The sequence below is a fragment of the Euprymna scolopes genome, chromosome 41, assembly GCF_053919585.1.
Source record: "Euprymna scolopes isolate OS-2025 chromosome 41, ASM5391958v1, whole genome shotgun sequence".
Lineage (NCBI taxonomy): Eukaryota > Metazoa > Mollusca > Cephalopoda > Sepiida > Sepiolidae > Euprymna > Euprymna scolopes.
The window spans coordinates 33242321-33263453 of record NC_136522.1 but is presented as its reverse complement, the minus strand read 5'-3'; the positions used below and the strand labels follow the sequence as shown (position 1 = coordinate 33263453).

Sequence of the window (21133 nt, the reverse complement as noted above, 5' to 3'; positions counted from 1 at the left end):
TAAAACTTTTTCAAGTGAATTTCATAAAATACTCTATCTACTGCGTGGATTACATAAAGGGTTCCGTTTGAAATTCCGTGCAGATTTGACATAAAGATTCACGAGTTCAACAAGATGCATCTGAAAAAAAAAAAAAAAAAACAAAAAACGTTGCGCAAATAACACTCAAGATGACATTAACCCGAATAGACGAAATAATCTAAATAATTCATGTTTTATTCATCTTTTTCATTCGTCAATGGATATTAATTGTTATCGCTGTTACTGGCAATTTTCGAAGACGTCACTATCGTCAAAAACACACTATCCGAAACAAGGCAACGAATTTACTTTAGGGTGTATGTGCCCGCTTGTATTCAATGGTGGAAAATGTCTCAAGAGGTCAAAGGCCAGATGACTTAGAAACATGGGCACGATAGTAAGTAGAGACAACCAGATACTGAATGGCGTCATCGATGTTCAATATCAAGTCTTTAGATTGTCCTCGTCCTTTCGGCCACATTCGGGTAGAATTGTTAATTTATTATACTTAGGTACTATCACCTGTAGTAAATACTGGAACTTTAATCTCTAGAAAACTATCACTTAGAACTAATTGTTAATTAACACTTTTATCCGTTGCCCCACAAACCTGTGTACCTTAATTAAATATACGCTATTTATTTGTTTATTTTACATGTGATAATGTTAAGTAGAAAGCACTATCAAAATGATAATTAGGGATAGTTTTCTTTCGCCAGTGATGCTTCTGGGGAGCAACAATTATAATTATAGCATCAATCGAAGAGCAAACCGGAAAATTTACAATACTTATACGCGTGATGTTGACTTTTACACATTTTTTTTATCCATATGAATAGTGTTATTGTTGGGGGGTATATTTTTCTAATGTGTGGAGTTTGAGATCACGTGACGATGGGGCAGTCAATCATTGGTTGATCTGATTGCATGCATAACCATATAAAAAACGTGACTCAGAATTAATTTAGTCTTAAAATTAGTAGTTGAAACAAACTGAGGTTTTCTCTCTTTCTCTCTCACAACCAACTTATGGATGAGAACCCGAATAAAAGAAAAAAACTACCAATTTGAAAACATTCTGTTTATTTTGTTGAGTTTAATTAAGAATGTGTGTGTGTGTGTGTGTGTGTGTGTGTGTGTGTGTGTGTGTGTGTGTGTGTGTGTGTGATAGTTGGATGTGTGTGTGTTCGATTTGCCCAGATGTCGAGAATAGTGGAAGCGGTAGTAATCGAATGGCGCAAGGTCAGGTAAATAAGGTGGATGGGACAGAGTATTCCAACGAAGTTGCTGTATAGTATCCGTGATAACTCGAGTGGTAATTTGTTTATTTAATTATTTTTTGTTGATTTCCTAAATTCATAATTTAGTTTTTGCAATATTTGATTGTCTCCTATATTATACCGAATTATGTAGTAATATATGTAATTTTACATACGTATATCTTGTTTTTGTTTTTTGTTTAAATTTACATTGAATAAAGTTCAGTTTCAGTATAAATCGAATCTTTTTATGCATTTTTAAAGTAAATAATAAATGAATTAAAGTCTTTTAAGTCCATGAAACAAGAAAATATTTATTTACAGAATATTGTTTCGAAAGAAACAACGCGCAACTTTTCCCTTCTTGTTTTTCTATTTTTTAATTAATAAGTTTCATTTTAGATAAGTTCAGTTTCAGTACAAATCACGTACTCTACAGATTTTGATGAGAATATGGAAAAATATAATTTATATATTAAAATTAATCTTGTCATTCCTATTTTTAGTACAAGATAAGTCATTTTAAATATTTGAATGCAATTAAATTCATATAAATCTATTGACACTGAGTAAGGTTAATTGTTCCATTATTTATGATTCGTTTTGAGTTTTAAAACTATTAATCGTTTGGTTTTAATTTGCTTTTATAATAATTGTTTATTGCTTTAATTTATGATTAAGGTTTTGCAGTATTTGATTGTCTTCTGCTTAAAACATACTTTATTTATTTATTTTGACGTTTATTTATTTATTTTGAAGTTCAGTTTCCGTAAAAATCGAATTGTGTTCCTTTTCTTCGTTTTTTTACTGCAATTTTTTTAAGTAAATAATGAACGAATTTTTGTCTTTTGAATCCATGAAACAACGAAATATTTACTTCTAGCGCATGGACATACAAGTTTTTAATTGTTTTTTTTTTGTTTGTTGTTGTTTAAATTAATATTGAACAAGTTCAATTACAGTAAAAATTGTGTTGTTTATTTTTCTAATTTTTTAATGCAATTTTAAATTTTCTAATTGTTTTTGCAAAATATTTTTCTGTTCGACAGATTTAGCTTACTAGGACCTCCGACAATGAACAAGCCTGAATCTATATTTAAGTCAGTCGTGACAGAACCCATTTTTCATCACTGACAAGAATTCGATTGAATAAGGATGCAGTATCCTATATCTCTACAAAGCCACAATTCACTCATCCATAAAGTATTGTTATCACATTTGTTGCAGAAATCTAAATGTTATATCAACAAGCATTTTGCTGCACAACTCCCCCATTTAGAATGCCTTATAAATCTGACCCCCAATTCGCAGAAGTCTCCTTACTTTTCATTGTAAGTGTGCCTTGCTTGGACACACACACACACACACACACACACACACACACACACACACACACACACACACTATTCTTAATTAAACTCAACAAAACAAACAGCACGATGGCGAGAAAGTAGCGATACACAAGCTGCTACTCGTTGTCCCTTGTCAGCCGCCAACAGTGTTTGCTGAACCCACTTGTTCAATTTGTACGACTTACCTAGGCGGTGCAGGGCCGCAGGGGACGTCTACCTGTTTCATCGGAAAACGTCAACTTTTTGCAAGTTCACTTCTTCAATGGCCGTTATTGAACTCCATCATTCAAGATTTGCGGTCGTCCACTGCAAGGCTCATCACGGAGAGATAAATCTTCCTTGAATTTTTTTTAAACCAACGCCTTACAGTACATTCATCCACAGCAATATCCCCAAACGCTTAACGTATACAGCAATTTGATGTAGCTACTGATATGCCCACGTTGAAGTCATAAAACAAACAGCCCGAACCAAATCTCCAGACACTCCCATCCATCTCACAGCTGTCCAGCTTTTAACTGATGGCTGGGTAAGGTGCACGTTTTTTTTTTTCTTTGTAATAATGTCTGATCTTCCTACTTCCGGCTGTTCGAATTTGAAAACAAATGCTACACGCATTTTTATATATATATATATTTCAACTTCATTTAATGTTTAATCAAAAAATGAGCATAACTTTTTGGTTACCTAATATTTTAATGCTAACAAATTACAAGAACACTCACACACAGAGTCCAGTTTTAAGAGTTAAACCCTAACCCTAACCCGCGCCCATTAGACGATAGACCGCAACGATGCTATACATTTAACGTCTAATTTTGTTGAGAAGAAAATAAATAGAGATTTTTTTGTGTCAAAATTTAAAAAAAAAAAAAAAGTTTTAACTGAATATTGCAAAAACATATTTCATGACAAGTTGAAATATTATTTTAATTATTTTCAGATTTGATATTATCCCCAAAATAACTCGAGGTGAAATCCGCAGTTTATGGGAGATGTGCATTACCAACATGGACCACACTTTAGACTTCCATGAGTTTGTACGCCATTTTAGTTTCTCACCGAAAACAGCTTCATACCCGAATGCCAAAATTTGTCCTCCTGTTAAGGGAGATGCAGATTTCATGATGCGCTCAAAGAAACTAAACTGTGCCTCGGACATGTTAAGGGATGGACTCCGTGCAAAGGTATGACACGAGAGGACAGCTCGTCCTTCTCTTGCCTGCCGGGTGTTAAACTTTATGTAGTTTTAAGTGGGCAGAAAAAAAGTTGCTATTTTATTTTGATACACAATTCAGTAATCATTTCTATAAATACATATATATTAACGGATTTGAGCTGATACACAATTCAGTAATCATTTCTATGATAAATACATATATATTAACGGATTTGAGCTGATACACAATTCAATAATCATTTCTATCATAAATACATATATATTAACGGATTTGAGCTGATACACAATTCAATAATCATTTCTATGATAAATACATATATATTAACGGATTTGAGCTGATACACAATTCAATAATCATTTCTATGATAAATACATATATATTAACGGATTTGAGCTGATACACAATTCAATAATCATTTCTATCATAAATACATATATATTAACGGATTTGAGCTGATACACAATTCAATAATCATTTCTATGATAAATACATATATATTAACGGATTTGAGCTGATGCACAATTCAGTAATCATTTCTATGATAAATACATATATATTAACGGATTTGAGCTGATACACAATTCAATAATCATTTCTATCATAAATACATATATATTAACGGATTTGAGCTGATACACAATTCAATAATCATTTCTATCATAAATACATATATATTAACGGATTTGAGCTGATGCACAATTCAATAATCATTTCTATCATAAATACATATATATTAACAGATAGCCAATTGGAACCTAGTTTAGTTTTTTTTTTTTTTTTTTACACTGTTAGGACATTAAAAATTATATTTGGCTTTTTTTTTAAATTTTGATTAAATTGGGACGATTTTCAATTATTTTGGTAAAATATCTATTCGATAGTAATTATTAAAGAAAATACTAAAATTAAGTAATTGTTTCATTTAAAAATATTATTTGATTCAAATAATTTTTTTTTTGTTATTACATCTTGTAAATGAAACGATTCGTATCCTTTAGAAAATGTCTTCAGGGTTCGTGCAAAATGAATGACCGATCACCAAAACGTAAAAGGATCACTAAAATTCAAGAAATCAACCAATTTTAATGCAGTTTTCAGTATTTATTTATTCACCATCACGAAATCTAATGATTCTGTAAAAAATATTATGAAATGTATTATTTTGTGTAAACAAAACATCTTTATTAAAGTTAAATTTTTAAGCACTAAAAATGCGTGAATTTATTTTTGTTTTTTTATGAAAAAATTATATTTCTTGTATACTGCTAAAAATTCCCTTTAAGGTCCTTGTTAATGAAATTAATATAATTCAAATAAAATTAATTTATCGAACTAATGATATTATAATTGAATTAAGAATTGTTTATTCAATAGTATCACAAAAAGCAATATAATTGTAAGAAATATTTCATATAATTTTAATGATAACAGTTTCGAGAAATTTTAAAATGTAATTTTATAATATTTCTTTTGTGCTCATGAACGTGTTAAAATCAGCGTAAGAATTTTTTTAATAATCTTGAAAATAAACAAAATAAAAAATTGAGGTTCTGGTTCACTAAAAAAGATAGTTTAAAAAATGGAATAAGTTTTACGAACGATTAATTTGAAGAAGTATAGGTGGACAGAACGGCGAAAAAATAAAATACAAGTTTGTAACTTTCATTGATAAATAATAATTTCATTCAAATTTGAATTATATTAAATCATTAATAAAGGATTGTCGTAGCTGTTTAATGAATAATAAAATTTAAGAATAAACTGAGTAATGTAATATTTTAATAACATAAACGACAATTATACAATTTATGCAGTTCGTACCAAAAGAAAACAAAAGTTTTGAACAATATTTTACTAATCTTTCATTTCAGATTCTAAGGAAACACATTGGTAATAATCAATAATTTAGAGTAAGAAATATCAATAATTTAGAATATTACTGAATACAAACACTTATACCAAGTTAAACATGAAACTTTTTTAGATAAAAATAAATTTTTACTAGTGTACATAAAAATATTCTAATTAAATAAGCGTTTCCTTTTATTACAAAATTTAAATCAATTAAACAAAATTAAGCGTGTTCTGTACTTTTGTAAAAATCGACGGGCATTTTATATTTAAATATGACTTCTAACTTACTTTTTGTGCAATTTTTGATAAAAAGTGTGCACGTTTTTAATTAAGTATCTTAATACTTTAATTCACTAATTGTTTTTTAAATAGTTCCAGAAAACTGATAATTATCTTTCCAGAGATTTTAAAATTTGAAATATTCAAACTACAAATTTCAATTATTTTTTTTTTTCATCGCCGCAACATTTTTCACTATAATTTTTTTTAACACGTAAATATACAATTTCTTCCTTTTAAAGATTAACTTTGAACTTTTTATCTTTCAAACACAATCAAAATTTAAACGTAAACTCAAAAAATAATTATAAAAAGCCTCTTTTAAGAACCATAGGCTGTACAAAATCACTACTACTTTGAACGTACCTATCAATTATTGTATGGCCCTCTCTTCACTTTGTCATTGGCTAAAATAACATCTTTTGTTCGTCAAGTTCTTCTCTCATTTCCTGTACTTATTTAGAAAAAGGAAGATGATGTCCATTTCTAATATTCAAAGTCACTTTATTTGGGTCGTCTTTGTTTTAGTGTAATAAAAGGAGTGGAAGAAAAGGGCGTTAGTAAAGAAATACGTTGTGAATATCGTCGAAGATAAAACGTTAGAAAGTCTTGTTTGTAGACAACATAAGAGTCGTGGAATGAGTCAGCTCGCTTTTGTTTCCTGGTCGGAAAAGAGACAGAGTCTCTTTTGATCCTTTTGCTTTTTTTTATTAACTTCCATCACGTGCTCAGTTCACCTGCTATATGGCCTTTGATTGGGCAAGCTAGAAAAGAAATTGAAAAATTGCACTAATCAACGCCGAGCTTAAACACAGTTTCAAAATTGTAATGGCCGTGTTGTTGTCACGTGTAGCAGTGTTACTACATTGATACACATTTTGTTCTCGTAAAGTCTTAATTCTGACTGGATTTTAAGTTCATTGTTTCTTGTTATATTTTTTACAAGAGAGTCATTGTTTATCAAGATCCGAAGGCCACTCGAGGATAAGGGTTAATGAGTATCAGGTGATCGGTGAAACAACATCATAATGATTGGTAGTGGTAAAATTGGGTAGAATTTGATTATTTAAATAGGCGGCTCAACAACATCTTATTTATATTGGGCTTAAAAGCGATCATGTTTTAGTAAGCTGGGAAGCAGGCTGCAATATTGTGTTTCACAGGCGGGCAGTTTTAGGAAAGAAACTTTGCGCCTGGAATATTCGTTTAGTTTTAGACACAGACAGAGTGTATGTGAAATTATTGACAGTGATTGTAACTAGACGAGTATTTACTGTGAATGTTTTACATATGTGAGGGACATAGATTGAAGCTCAGTCGAGCAACTGTCATGAAAATAAGGATAAAGCAGAGATAGGCTAGCAACGCCTCTTCTATGAGAAAGAGATAGTAAGGCGGAGAAAGAACATCGCCTTCTTGTCAAGGCAGGAAAGGATGCTCTGGGCAGCTTCTCCTCACATGTGGTAGCAGTACTCTATTTTCGGATTTGTTTGGCTCTTATACAGGCAGAAGATTGCGTCAGGAGTAAGATGCTTTCTGGGGCGGTAAAGTGATCCGACCTCTTTTCTAACGAGCTTGGCAATGGATTTGATGTAAGTCTTCCATTTTAGGTGAATAGTGAAGGTAAAATCCAGAAGCTTGTCAAACCAGGTTGCTTCCTCAAGATGAAAGCTATTTATTTTAATTGGGGCCAAATGGGGATCAGAGCGTTGGGAGAAAGTTATGTCCGACATAAAAATGCTTAGCGTGTCCGTAGGAAATACGACTGATTTTGAAGTCTTTAAAGCAGTCAATTCCAAAGTTTTCAATTTGGATTTTTTTCTTTAGTTTGATTTTTGTTTGTTTGTTTGTTTGTTTGTTTTGTTTCGTTTTATCGATTTTTTTTTTCTATATAAAAGTTTAGTTTGAAGCATTTATTATAATCTGGAACCTTAGACCAGATAAATTGAACGTAAAATTTTGAAGAATTCGTTTCCGCAGAGCATCCTGAGTTTGAATAAAACACAAAGCTCTAACTCTTTTGTTAACTTTTACTGGAATTTTCCACCTTCTGCTAACACTAGCCTCGTGTGAAAAATACAATTTCTAACATTATTTTTACATGTCCGTATTTAAATATGGCTACATGATTTGTGTGGGGCATCCATAAACAGCAAAGATACCGTTTAATTTTAGTTTATTTTATTTATACCATGAAAATTATAGAAATAAAAAAATAATTAAAAATGTAATATAGGGTTCAGAGTTGGGATGAGAAATACATATGGTTTCCCCTTCATCCATGGCTGAATTCCGAAATTGAATATTTTTAGTGTTATTTACTTTTTTGATACTTGATATTTTTATTTGATACGAGCAGAGCACTCTTGTGCTGCAATAAACCATCCCTTTTTACCAATAACAATTGATTTCCTACTACAGTTGAACACGTGCCATGAAAATAACGTTGTGACCCTGTCTCTGCTGTATCGCTATTTTCATGGCAAGTGTTCGACTGAACTCCAATCTATAGTTTCCCCTTGCCAAACTTTCACAAAAACACGCGACTAGCTACAACCACCATATACAATTTTCCTTTCACTCTCTAACTGTGCCTAACTCTAAACGCAGATTCCGTGAACATTCCCAAAACTGCCCGCCTGTAGAACACTGTTCCGCTGGTCTGCTTCCTGAATGAATACAACATAGTAGCCTTCAAATCCAATGTAAACAAGTTCTTGTTGAGTCGTCCCCATAAATAATCAAATTCTACCCAATCTAGACCATTAACGATTATTACATTACCACCTTATACTCACTAATCCTTATCCACGATGAGTAGTGACTCCCAAGTAAAAAAAAACAAAACAATTTTTAAAAAATTAGTACTTATGCACTTTTGTTACCGTGCTGAAATAATAACGTTATTATTTTGAAAGCCATTTTTAACATGGGGAGGGGAGTTTTTTCTAACTAGTCTGCGCTTCCACCTAACAATTTAATAAAGAAAAAATATCGTGAAACTTGAATTCAACCTGAAAAAACTATTTTAAAATAGTACGGTAACAAAAGTGCATAAGCACCAAAAAATTTCCTACTTTTATCAGAGAAGTAAATCTTTCCATAGGAACCTAAAAAATTCAAGGTAAAATTTACAAAAAAAAAAAATAAAATAAATAAATACAGCTAATAAAGAAGTAAATTTTACAAAAATTAAAAAAAATATATATGAAATAAGTTTTACTGAAAAAAGCAAAAAACCAATAAAGAATGTCCGTGTCCGTAGACTAATTCCTATTTTAGTCAGAAAAATATTAAGGACAAATCAATATTTATCTTTTGTGTCTCTTAAAAGCAAAATAAATCACTTCCTTTATTTTTTTATTATCAGTTATTAAGATTAAGCTCCCTCTTCATTGCTCATAAAACTCAAATTTGCATATGTGCTTATATTTTCCTTTATTATTATCAGTTTTTATTAGGATTAATCCACACTTCTTTTCCCATAAAAATAAACTTGTATACGTGATTATTAAAGCATACGTTAACGTTCACTGATATGGATTTCCTAATCGTCGTTGTCATTTCCTACTCGTGTCCCAACATTATGTTCTGTGGTTTGTTTGATATCCTCTTTATTAATGTTTGTGTGTGATGATGGACGAGCCGCGGACTGTGTTCACAGGAAGGAGAGGGAGGAGGGGATAGTTCACGTTGCTCTTCTTTTCATGTTTTGGTGTCTTTTATCGTTGTTTTAGATTGATTATATGTGGGAGGATCTGCAGCGAGAATTTCTTGGAATGGATCCTTATCGTACAGGTTTCGTTTCAAAAGAAGAATTCCAAGAAGTTGTCACGGAACTATGTCCGCACATCAGTGATTATGAACTGGAAATTCTTACCAGAAGATTTCAAGAAGAAGCCGACAAAAGGTCAGTAGAAGGAAGCAAAATTATTCTCCCTCTTTTCATCGAGATTATTAGAATTTGTTCACAGAAAGTCTGTTTTGTTCTTATGTGTTAGCGTATGCAACCGAGATGAAGATTATCGAGAGAGAAATAAACGTACGTGAAAATGCCATGGCATCAGGTAAAAGCAATGACATATGGGAATGAACGTTAGCCCCCCCCCCTCCACAAAAAAAAAACACGATTCGGTAATACCTGTTGTAGCTTTACCGGCTTCCTCCAAAAGAGGAAGTCTACATGGAATATGAAATTCACAGCTGTTCATCAGTGGCATATATATATATTTTTCACGGGAAAATGACATACAGCGCCTAGCATTTCTAAATGGTCACCCATCTGGTACTGGCCATGCTTCATGTCACTTAACTTCGTTGATCTAACAAGAACCGGTGTGTTAACATGATTATACCGTATACATAGTTGCTAAAATCCATGAACGCAGCAGCAGCAGCAGCAATAACTGCTGGTAATGATGGAATCGGACTTCTGTACAGAGTTCACGATCATGTCAGATCACCATGAAGTCCTCATCACTGATCATATCTATTCGTTATACCTTTAAGAATTCCAGTATAATCCAACACACAGGGCAATAAGGCCCAGCAGTAGCATACAAAGTCGGGGATGGTTTGATCCTAACATACAAAAGAAAGACATGCACGGAAGCAATGTTCTTATCCTAATTCCATGGATTTGCGGTTCTGCATCAGACACGTTCTTGCTTGCTACTTGCAAATGAACATATTAACAGAGGATGCTGGATTTTGATATTGATTTCTTTTGGATTTTACCTAAACCCCTGTTACTGTTAGCTGTGACAGTATTATATTTCCTTGCCACAGTAATAAGGAGTTGGAATTTTGGAAAGGGATTTACTGCTTTATTAATCAATATCAAAATTAAAAATATATATATATTTAACTAGATGTCCTTACCCAGTGTTGTTCGAAAGTTTTTTGTTTTTTTTAACTTTAATAAATAATTTATGTGATTGAAATAGGATTTTGATGGCAAAAAAATTATTTGGGTTATGAGTAAAAGTTAAACAAAAAATTGTGACTGCTTTAAAAAAAAAAGTATAAAGTCGACCATTTATTTTTTTAATTCCGACTAAGCGTCATAAATTCTAACGTCGTTTTTTAATGTAAGGAAAATCCAGCCCGCCCTCAAATGTTTTGTACTTTACATTAAAAAATAAATATTTATTCTACTACACATTTTCTTAAAATAAAACTTTCCCTATATTAAAAATAACTGATTTTTTTTCTTATTTAAAAATTAAATGACTACAAAAATATAGCTATTAAAAGTAAAAACAATTATCCCTCGTTTATTTACTAAAAAGTTTCGTTTATTTAGTTTTATTCAAAAGTTATATATATAACTAGATTGAAGGGAAAAGAGAATTACACCTTATGGAATACAATTTTGTTTAAAGTTTTTTTTTAATTTTCTATTTTGTTAATGTATTTGTGATTTCAATTAATATGTCAACTAATATGTCACGGTCTTCATTATTTTGGTTGGCACATGTTGTAAATATAGTATTCTATATTGCAGGCTTTTTAAGATATACATCAACATAAACATAAATAGAATGATCAAACATAGCAAATATTTTTATTTAAAGAAAAGACAGTGAGTGTTTTGTATTTTTGTGTGTTAAGTCGCAATAGTATGAGAACATTTGTGTGTGGAACTTTTTCTTACGTTCAGTAGACACATGTGTATGCATGTGTGTGCGTTATCAGCAGCGTTAATAGATATTATGGCTGCTTGGTTGGTTTATCAGACAGAAGTTGCTGATCATGTATGTGCGTTATCAGTAGTTAAATTTGTGTTTGCAGAGGATGAAAAGAAAGAAGAAGAGTAATAATGAAATGGTGATTATCAAAAAGTGCGTAATTAAATTTTCATCCAATAATTGTGGAAAGATTCAAAGTACATCTGGATTAGTGAGTGAAGATTCCTCCTACTGCCTTTATTTATATGAAAACAAATACTGATCTGGACAAAATATCAAAATCGATGAAATCGATTTAAAATACTTTTTACTTTAACAATATGAACCAATGCTGATCCTATCTGACTAATGAAAAAGATTTCTTGTTTCTAATAAATTATTGCATGTTTGTCGATACAGGTATGTGATTTTTTTCTTACATATCTTTTTTTCTAATTTCCCATGAATAGTTTTGTGTATTATCTTCTTGTTTGTCATCGACAATTCATTCTCTCATCCTTTCATTTTTGTTTTCTTCTTTTACTTTCCTTTCCCTTTTTTTTGTTATTTTTTGTTTTTTTGTTTTTTGTTATTGTTGTTATAATTTTGTTCTAGCTGAGGATGGGGTATCCTACCAGATGGCAGACATTCACTCACTACCTCAGACATTTCAACCAAGAAATCTTTGTAAGATTCTAACCGTCCTTTTTAATACAATTGCTTTTATCTCTTGCACTTGGTTCACCGGGTATATTTGCCATGTAGTTTTTGGCATTTTTTTTTTCATGGTTGTTCCTATAATTACTGGAATGATGGAAATCTTTCTAAGATTCCAGTTCATGTCATACATAAAACCTTTGTATTTTGTTATCTTTTCCTTCTTAGCTCTGTTTAAACCAATATCATTGTGGTACTAACTTCTACTAAGGTTGCTTCTTTCTCCTGGTCCCATATCACTATGTCAGTTTAATAGTTCCATTTTCTAAGTACGTAGTAGTAGGAATTGCATCGTCATAATGGATGGCGTATGACTGATTTCCAATTTTTCTTTCTGATGTTCCCATAACTTTTTTTGTTTAAATTTTCTTATCACTTTGTTTAAGCTAAGGATGAAGCATCCTACCAGATATCATACATGTCTGGCATCTCATACATTCCAACCAAGAGATCTTTTTAAGATTCTAACCATCCCTTTGATTACCATTGTTTGAATCTCTCTTGCATTTACTTCACTGGGTATATTTGCCAGGTAGTTTTTGACATTCATTTTCATGAGTTCACTTGTCCCTATAATTACTAGAATTATGTAGATCTTCCTAAAATTCCAGTTTCTTTTATTGTCATACATAAGACCTTAGTATTTCGTTATATTTTCCCTTTTAGCTCAGTTTAATCTAACATTATTGAAGACACTAACTTCTACCAAGGTTGCTTCTTTCACCTTCTTGTCTCATATCGCTATGTGAGGTTTTATGGCTCCGTTTTCTAGGTACATATTTGTAGGAATTGCATAGTCACAGTGGATGGTGTATGACTTATTTCCAACTGTTCTTTCTGGTAAACATGTTTCTAGAACATGCTGCTGCATTTGATATTCAACTTTTTACAGATTGTCCAGAAAAGATATTAGCACACTGCATTGTGCTGCATTGTATCGTAGCAATCTCCCAGTAGAACCGTACAGCTGCATTTCAGGTGGCTCAGACTCTCTACTTCTGTGTGGCAGAACCTGCACTTATCATTGCTGAAACCACTCATCTTTCTAAACGTATAGGTTATCAAGCCTTGATCTTGGGCAGCCATAATAATCCTCTTTTTAGCCAGTCTATAGAGACTCCTTTATCGATATAGTTCTTGTTAAGTAGTGATTAATTGAGAAAAATATGTATGTCCTCTTCAAATACATTATGCACTCTGTATAAATATATTAGAATGTTCATATATGTTCACTTTTGTTAGTTTAATAGAATCTTTAAAAAATATTTTTCTGTCTTTGTAAAATTTGTATGGAAAAGATGTGTTAAACTTATGTTTAGTATTTCTACTTAACAGGATTTCTTACGTTCAGTTCTTGAAGCCGTTTGCCATGAAGCATCAACCCTGGCGTTACGGAAAGAATATGTTCTCCCTGCTTCATCAGGCCAATTCCACAGAGAAGAAACCGATTCCACAGAAAAAAGCACTGGATTCTAATCTGAAACATAAAGTAAGAATAATTCTAAAACTGCCTTGGGCACTCTTGGCCAAGGTGTGTACCCCTCACCCCTCAACCTACCTTTCACCTCACCCCTCAACCTACCCCTCATCTCACCCCTCACCTCACCCTCAACCTACCCTTCATCACAACAACATCTAAATTCATTTTTCCAAGTCCTTTTCTTAGTTTTTAATTTTTTTCTCTTTGAGTTCCCAACCAGAAACAGCAGCTCCCCCCACTGGACATTGAAATAGAGAGGAGGGAATAATATTCAAAGTATCTTCATTTCTTATAATCTTTCTTGACACTAGAACTTACACTTGAGGCTTTTGCTCATACATACAAGGATTTTGTGCTGCCGGGCACAATCAGGGCTCTGCACATAATTGTTCCCAACCCTATCAATTACTCAAATGCTTTCGCCCTCAGCCAACTTCTTAATACGAATATAATCTTGATCCGTTGCTGACACCCATAAGTGAAGAGATTGGAGGAGTGTAGTGTGATCTCTTAGTTGCTATTACACTCAGGTCCACCCTGCCCTACTGTGGTAGTACCAGTCAAGGTCCCAACTAATCAAAGATAAGTGCTAGATGGATATATTTCTATTTAGAAAACAGCAATTCTTCTCTCTTTACCAGAAACATCATCCGTCGAATGTGAGAACTAAACAAAAACAAGATAAGAAAAGCAAAAGTAAACCCAAGATCCATTTTCTGCTCTTCTCAATTATTAGGAATTTTCATTTAATTAAAAGATTGAACATTTTGCAACATTTTTACAATGATGTCATAAAAGCAAATTCATACAACATTTACAGCTGAACAATGATTTATTAAAAAATTTGTTCAACTAATAATTTAATGACTAAAAGATATTCAAATAATTAAACTTAAAAATCATATCGCAAAATAAAAAATGATATTTTGGGAAAATTTTTTTAAAGTTTAAAAAATAAAAGCACAATAAAATGAAATAAAAACAAACAACAGATATTACATAGTCGCTACACTGAACTATATATATATATATATATATATATATATATATATATATATATATATATATATATATATATATATAATGTACCTACTTTCAATGCCCAAAACGGTTATTGTAATTTTTTATGATTTGGTTTGTTTTTGTTTAAGACTTAATTTTCCAACACTGCTAGTGAAGAAAAGATAAATCTGTATTGATTCTAAAATACAAACAAAATTAAAATCTATAAATCATCCACACGTATATATTTTTACGTTCGCGAGAATATATCGCGTTATATCAACATGGGTTTTTACGGTAATCTAAAGAAAACAAAAACTCTATAGCTAAATATTTAGTGATTTTAAAAGAATCAGAATCGGTAATAGCAGTCTCTTGTTTATATGATTGCTGATGCATGGTCAGATATTTATATTATATTTCTCTTAGTCTGTCTGTTAGTCTGTACATTACACTTTTTCTTTGAAACTATTGAACTCATCTGAATGGACTTTTGTATGGACCTTTGTGATGATAAGGTGCTGTGAACTAAATATTATGATATCCGTTCAATGCGAAGTTAAGGATTAATACGGATTAGTATTTAATGCAAAAGTTAACACAAATTTAACCACATTCAACCATCAATTTGATATAAAACACTCATTCTAAATCAACAGACGATAACTTTTGGCCGTTTTTAATGGGCTAAAAAATCTAATATGTTTATACTATCTATACGATGCGATTTGTTTGTTTTTTTTTGTTTTGTTTGTCAATTGTAAGTAAATATTTAGCAAAAAATCATTTTTTTTTTTTTTTCAGCTGACAAGTGTATGGAAAAATCTACGCCATGCTTTCCACAAAGTGGACAAGGAAAATAGTGGAGTTGTACCTTTGCCAGAATTTAATGCCATCCTTAAAAAGAACAACATCGTTTTGGATAACGAAGAAAAATATCAGTTATTGGATAAATTTGATGAAAAATTGAGCGGAAAATTTGCCTATGAGAAATTCTTGAAGGAAATTATGATTCCATAGAATTTGAATTTTATTAAGTATTTACAAAATTTGGTACCTTTTTTTATTAAATTTGCATTTAAGAAAGTGTAAATGATTTATCTAATATATAAAATTGTCTAATTTATAAAATTAAGTTCTGTCGTATTATCGAATTTAGACCCATATAGCAATTCATCTGCCAAATCGATATTTAATTCTACCTAGCCATTTCCTTTTGTTTAGTAGTTGTCTATATTATTAAGATAAATAACATGCATTTCTAATTATCTTTCTTAAATTTATTTTTAAGAAAATTTAAATGATTTATCTCCTATATAAAACTAGCATAACTTACATTAGTAGGCGAATGCTTTTATCAATGGACTTACGAGGACATAGCTGTTATAACGTCACAAATTTAGCTATTTAAACGAGAAGATCATAATGACAGCGCATGCATGGTTTGTAAACTGCGTCAAAAACAAAGTTTTTATCTGACCCACTCTTTAAACAAAACAACATTCCTACGCAAAATAATCAACGATTTTTTACATTTTTCGATATTTTTTGTCCAAGAAATAACTCTTTCTAACGATGCCACGTTCGTGCCTGTATCAATCAAAATAGCAAGGAGTGCCCTAGCGACTGAAAAAAATAAAATGAGCCATGTCTGGGCTCGAACATGAAACGTGAAAGAGGAGAAGAAAGCAAAAACTTATGGATTAACTATTTTATCCATATGCTTATGACGGCATGACGTTGAAAAAAACTTTTTAAACATAGTTTTAGTTTAATATGCATGTGGGACTTGCAAAAAAAAAGCGATGGGAAAAAGGATCCCCTACCAAAAAGTGATCCAGTTGATCACAGAATTAATCTTTTTTTCTAATTTTCACATATTATGCATCCAGGGCATTCCCTTTTAGAGGGTACCAGTTTCGACCCAATCGGATGTGGATGACAAAAGTTTTAGCAGACATACAAATACACTCACACAGATGACGTCCCTTTATATAATGGACTAGCATGGATACCCGGTGTTACCCGGGTGGATATGTAGTTCGGTTTGTATCAATTAAGATAAAAATGGAATGTAATAAGTCCTCAGACGTACTTCTCCATCGTACAGTATATCGATACACTATGGCTGACTAGGATAACTTCCATACATTTATATCGGATCTTCCTCTGCGTTCCATGTTTAAAAAGGATGTGTCGTCTATAGTATCAGACCTGACAGAATGGTTAATTGTAGGTATAGACAATTTCATACCCTCAAAAAGTTCCAGCAAACAGCCAGCCATGGTTTTCTCCAGAATGTGCTGCTGCTATTGCGCACAGAAATCACTTTTTCCACTGCTTCCAATGGAAATGGAAACTAAAGCCGCTTTTAGGACTGCCAGCAACCATTGTAAGAAAGAAATAAAGAACGCAAGAGAGTTATATGCTCAGTCCGTCAAGTACAAAGTAGCTGAGCAGCGGCTTGGTTCCCACCAGTTTTGGCAAATTGCAAACAGAATCTTGAACAGAAGCGTGTGCTCCATCCCAACTATCATCAATGAACCTGAGTTAATCTCGTCAGCATCAGACAAAGCCAAACTATTTGCCAAGAACTTTGCAGCCAATTCTACCCCTTGCGACCAAGGCCGCCAACCCCCAATATTTCCTCCTGTATCAGAAAACACACTATGTGATATACAAATATCTGTATGTGATGTTGCGAAGCTAATCAAAAACCTTGATTCCAGTAAAGCAACTGGCCCTGACGATATTCCAATTATAGTACTCAAAAAACTTCAACCAGAACTAGCACCCATACTTACAAAACTGTTTAAACGTTGTCTTAAGGAGAATTGCTTCCCATCACCCTGGAAAATCTCATCAGTATGCCCTGTATTTAAGAATTCAGGTGATCGTTCATCCCCCTCTCAGTACAGGCCAATAAGTCTCCTGTGCGTCATGAGTAAGTTGCTGGAATCTGTGTTAAATAGAGAAGTAATCAACCATCTCAGCAAAAATAACCTTCTTAGTGACACACAATATGGTTTCTGTTCTGCTAGATCTACAGCAGATGTGCTTACAGTTATATCTCATAGGATTAGCGAATCTCTCGACAGAGGCAACCTTTCTAGGGCAATTGCTCTTGACATATCAAAGGCCTTTGATAGGGTATGGCATAAAGGTTTACTTCACAAGATCTCCAGCTATGGTATTGCTGGAAATGTCTTCTCAATTATTAAATCATTTCTCTCTGATAGGTTCATAAGAGTAGTAGTTGATGGGCGAAAATCAGAAGCTCACAGTATAAATGCTGGAGTCCCTCAGGAGTCCATCCTGGGCCCAACTCTTTTCCTGATCTACATTAATGATCTTCCAAATCACATCCTTACATCATTCGTAGACATTTTTGCTGATGACACTACCATCTATGGTAGCACATCTAAGACAGTAAACGACCAAGTTCTCTCCGATTCTCTCTCCTCTGATCTTGATCACGTTGTACAATGGGGAAAGGAGTGGCTGGTTACTTTTAATGCATCTAAAACCAAGCTTCTATCTTTACATCATTAACGTTCTGATCCCCATTTGGCATCAATTAAAATGAATGGCTCTCGTCTTGGGGAGGCCTCAAGTTTTGACAGGCTTCTGGGCTTGACCTTTACTCCTGATCTTAAATGGAATACGTACATCAAATCTGTTGCCAAGGCCGCTGGAAAAATGGTCGGATCCTTCTATCGATCCAGTAGATATCTCACTGCTGATGCAATTCTCTATCTATATAAGAGCCAGATACGTCCAAGGATGGAGTACTGTTGCCACATATGGGCAGGAGCTGCTAGAAAAGACTTGTCCTGCCTCGATAGGGTTCAAAATAGACTTCGTGGCCTGGTGGGAGATGTCCTTTTCTCTTCGTTGCAACCTCTGTCTCACAAAAGAGATGTTGCGAGTTTGTCTCTGCTTTATCGTTATTTTCATGGAAAGTGTTCAACTGAGCTTCAATCTATGGTCCCCCCTCGCCAAACTTTCACAAGAAACACTAGACTAGCTGAAAACATTATCAATAATTTTCCCCACTCTTTATCTATACCTAAACCTAAACATAGATTCCATGATCAAAGCTTCTTTCTTAGAACTGCACGCCTGTGGAATTGTCTTCCATTTTCCTGCTTTCCAGCTTTCTATAATATGGTTGTCTTCAAGTCCAACGTGAACAAATTTCTGATGAGCCGTTCCACTTAAGTTAACAAATTTACCGAACTTCCATTACTATCGATTACTATATTGTCCTTTTGACTACTCTACACTCTTTAACCCTTATCCTTGAGTGGCCTATCGGCCTTGATAAGTGGTGACGTTTATGTAAAAAAATAAAAAAAAAATACACCTGCTATACTAAGGTTACTGAGCAACCCCCAGAAAAGAATGGAATCACTCAAAAAAAGAAGTAGGTGACAATCGCCTTAAAAATAAATAAATGAATCAAAATATCTTTTCTTTCAATCAAAATAGCAGTGAGTGTCTGTACGACTGAAGAAAAAAAATAGCCACAGTAAGCAGGCTCAAAATTGAAACGTGAAAGAGGGAGAGAAGGGAAAAAAGTTACTGGCAAACATTTTTGCCCATCGAACCACAATGACCCTGCAAAAATAATGTTTTTTGCTATGTATGCATGACTTGCAAAAATCTTGTCACAAAAAGTGACTCCCTCCCTTTGAAGAAATGATCCAGTTGACTACCACAGAATTAATCTTTTTTCTAATGTTCACATCCAAGGGAAAGCTCTTTCAGATAGTACTGGTTTTGACCTTGTCTGATGTGGTTGATGAAAGTTTTTAGTGGACATACGAACACACAAACACACAAACTAACGCACAAACATACAAATACACAAACTAACACACAAACACACAAATAAACCGAAATTTCAGATTTATATAATAGATTCAGTCAATCGAATTATCGAAATTAGACCCATGTAGCAATTCATCGGCTAAATCAACATTTCATTCTGACTAACCGTTTCCTTTCCTTTATCAGTCGTCCATATTCATTTCGAATTATTTCCTCTCAGATAATACTTTTCCCAACTAGGATCATTGCTCTGATGATGGCCATCTTGTTGTTGCTTTATTTAACAGAACAATTCTTTTTATAAAGTTATTTGGATTTCACAGTTTGGAGCAGGAGTTTTTGGGGGCTACTTTACTTTCCCAGGCAACAAAAGTCAGATACTCCTGGGCAAAGAATTTATTATAAATCCGTATTAGTAAAATCTTTAGTGACCTTATATTGCTAAAACAAATCTGGTTCTTATTTTAAGGCGTTTTTATGTGTTCTTCAATGATATCATTCTCACTAATAATCTTCTGATATCTACGATACATTTAGTATGTTCATTTTCTTCTTTATTTACGTCATTTATTTACAACACTGTCTTACTCTCTGCCTCTCTTTTTCGTATTTCTCTTTATTCGTGTAAAAAATAAATGATGTATATAAAGAGGAAAATAAAAATAAAAAAGAAAGTAAGAGGACGGTGTAAATAAAAAAACAAAAAACAAAAAAGAAAATGAAGAAGGGAGTACGAGGACGGCGTAAATAAATGCCGTAAGTAAAATGAAAAGCAAAACTAAGAAAGTAAGAGGACGATGTAAATAAATAAATCATAAAGAGGAAAGGGAAAATGAGAGTGAGAGTAAGAGAAGGACGTGTTTATGTCATTTAACATAAAAAAAAAAATAGGAAAACAAAAAAGAGAAAATGTGGTTAAGAGGATGATTTAAATAATTAAATAACGTGAATAAAAAGGAAAAGAAAAGAAGATTAAGAGGAATACATAAATTAATATGATAAATTCTAAAGAAATTACGATTTCATAAAAAAAAATTTTAACTGAAAATTGAGAAAAGATTTTATTTCTTTTTATGTATTTTTTAAAAATTGTAAACATTTTTCTGTTATAAATTTACATCAGAAGTGTCTGCATATGCCTATCTGCTAGAACAAAATTGACTCTTTGTATTATTGGGATTATTTGGACTTTTCATCTTAGTTGTTAGTTTCACCACATTTCAAACAATATCACTTTGGACTTTTTCAGGTGTGTGTGTTTTTTTTTTCAAACTAGGGAATCTGTATGTTGAATTCGAGAACCTATATGAAATTTCACACTGAACTCTTTATTTAATCCATGGAGGTAAATTGTTCTTGTTCTCTCAGTCATTACCATGTATAACTATGAATTATTATGCTATTTTTAGTTATTATGCTCTGTACTAAGAATTGAACCCTTCAGAAGACTCTCACTCAGAATTGGTTGTTAATCAATGTCTTTTAA

The 21133-nt window shown here is 32.5% G+C and overlaps 1 protein-coding gene across 1 annotated transcript in view; it reads left to right on the top strand.

Annotated features, from left to right (window-relative positions):
* LOC145266457 (uncharacterized) overlaps nt 1-21133 on the top strand; it is a 100201-nt gene extending 79068 nt beyond the window's left edge. The window contains exons 12-15 of the mRNA XM_080122136.1: nt 3576-3819; nt 9684-9856; nt 13668-13821; nt 15619-21133. Coding sequence (XP_079978262.1) covers nt 3576-3819; nt 9684-9856; nt 13668-13821; nt 15619-15834 — 787 coding nt within the window. The 3' untranslated portion in view covers nt 15835-21133. The remainder of the gene's footprint in view (nt 1-3575; nt 3820-9683; nt 9857-13667; nt 13822-15618) is intronic.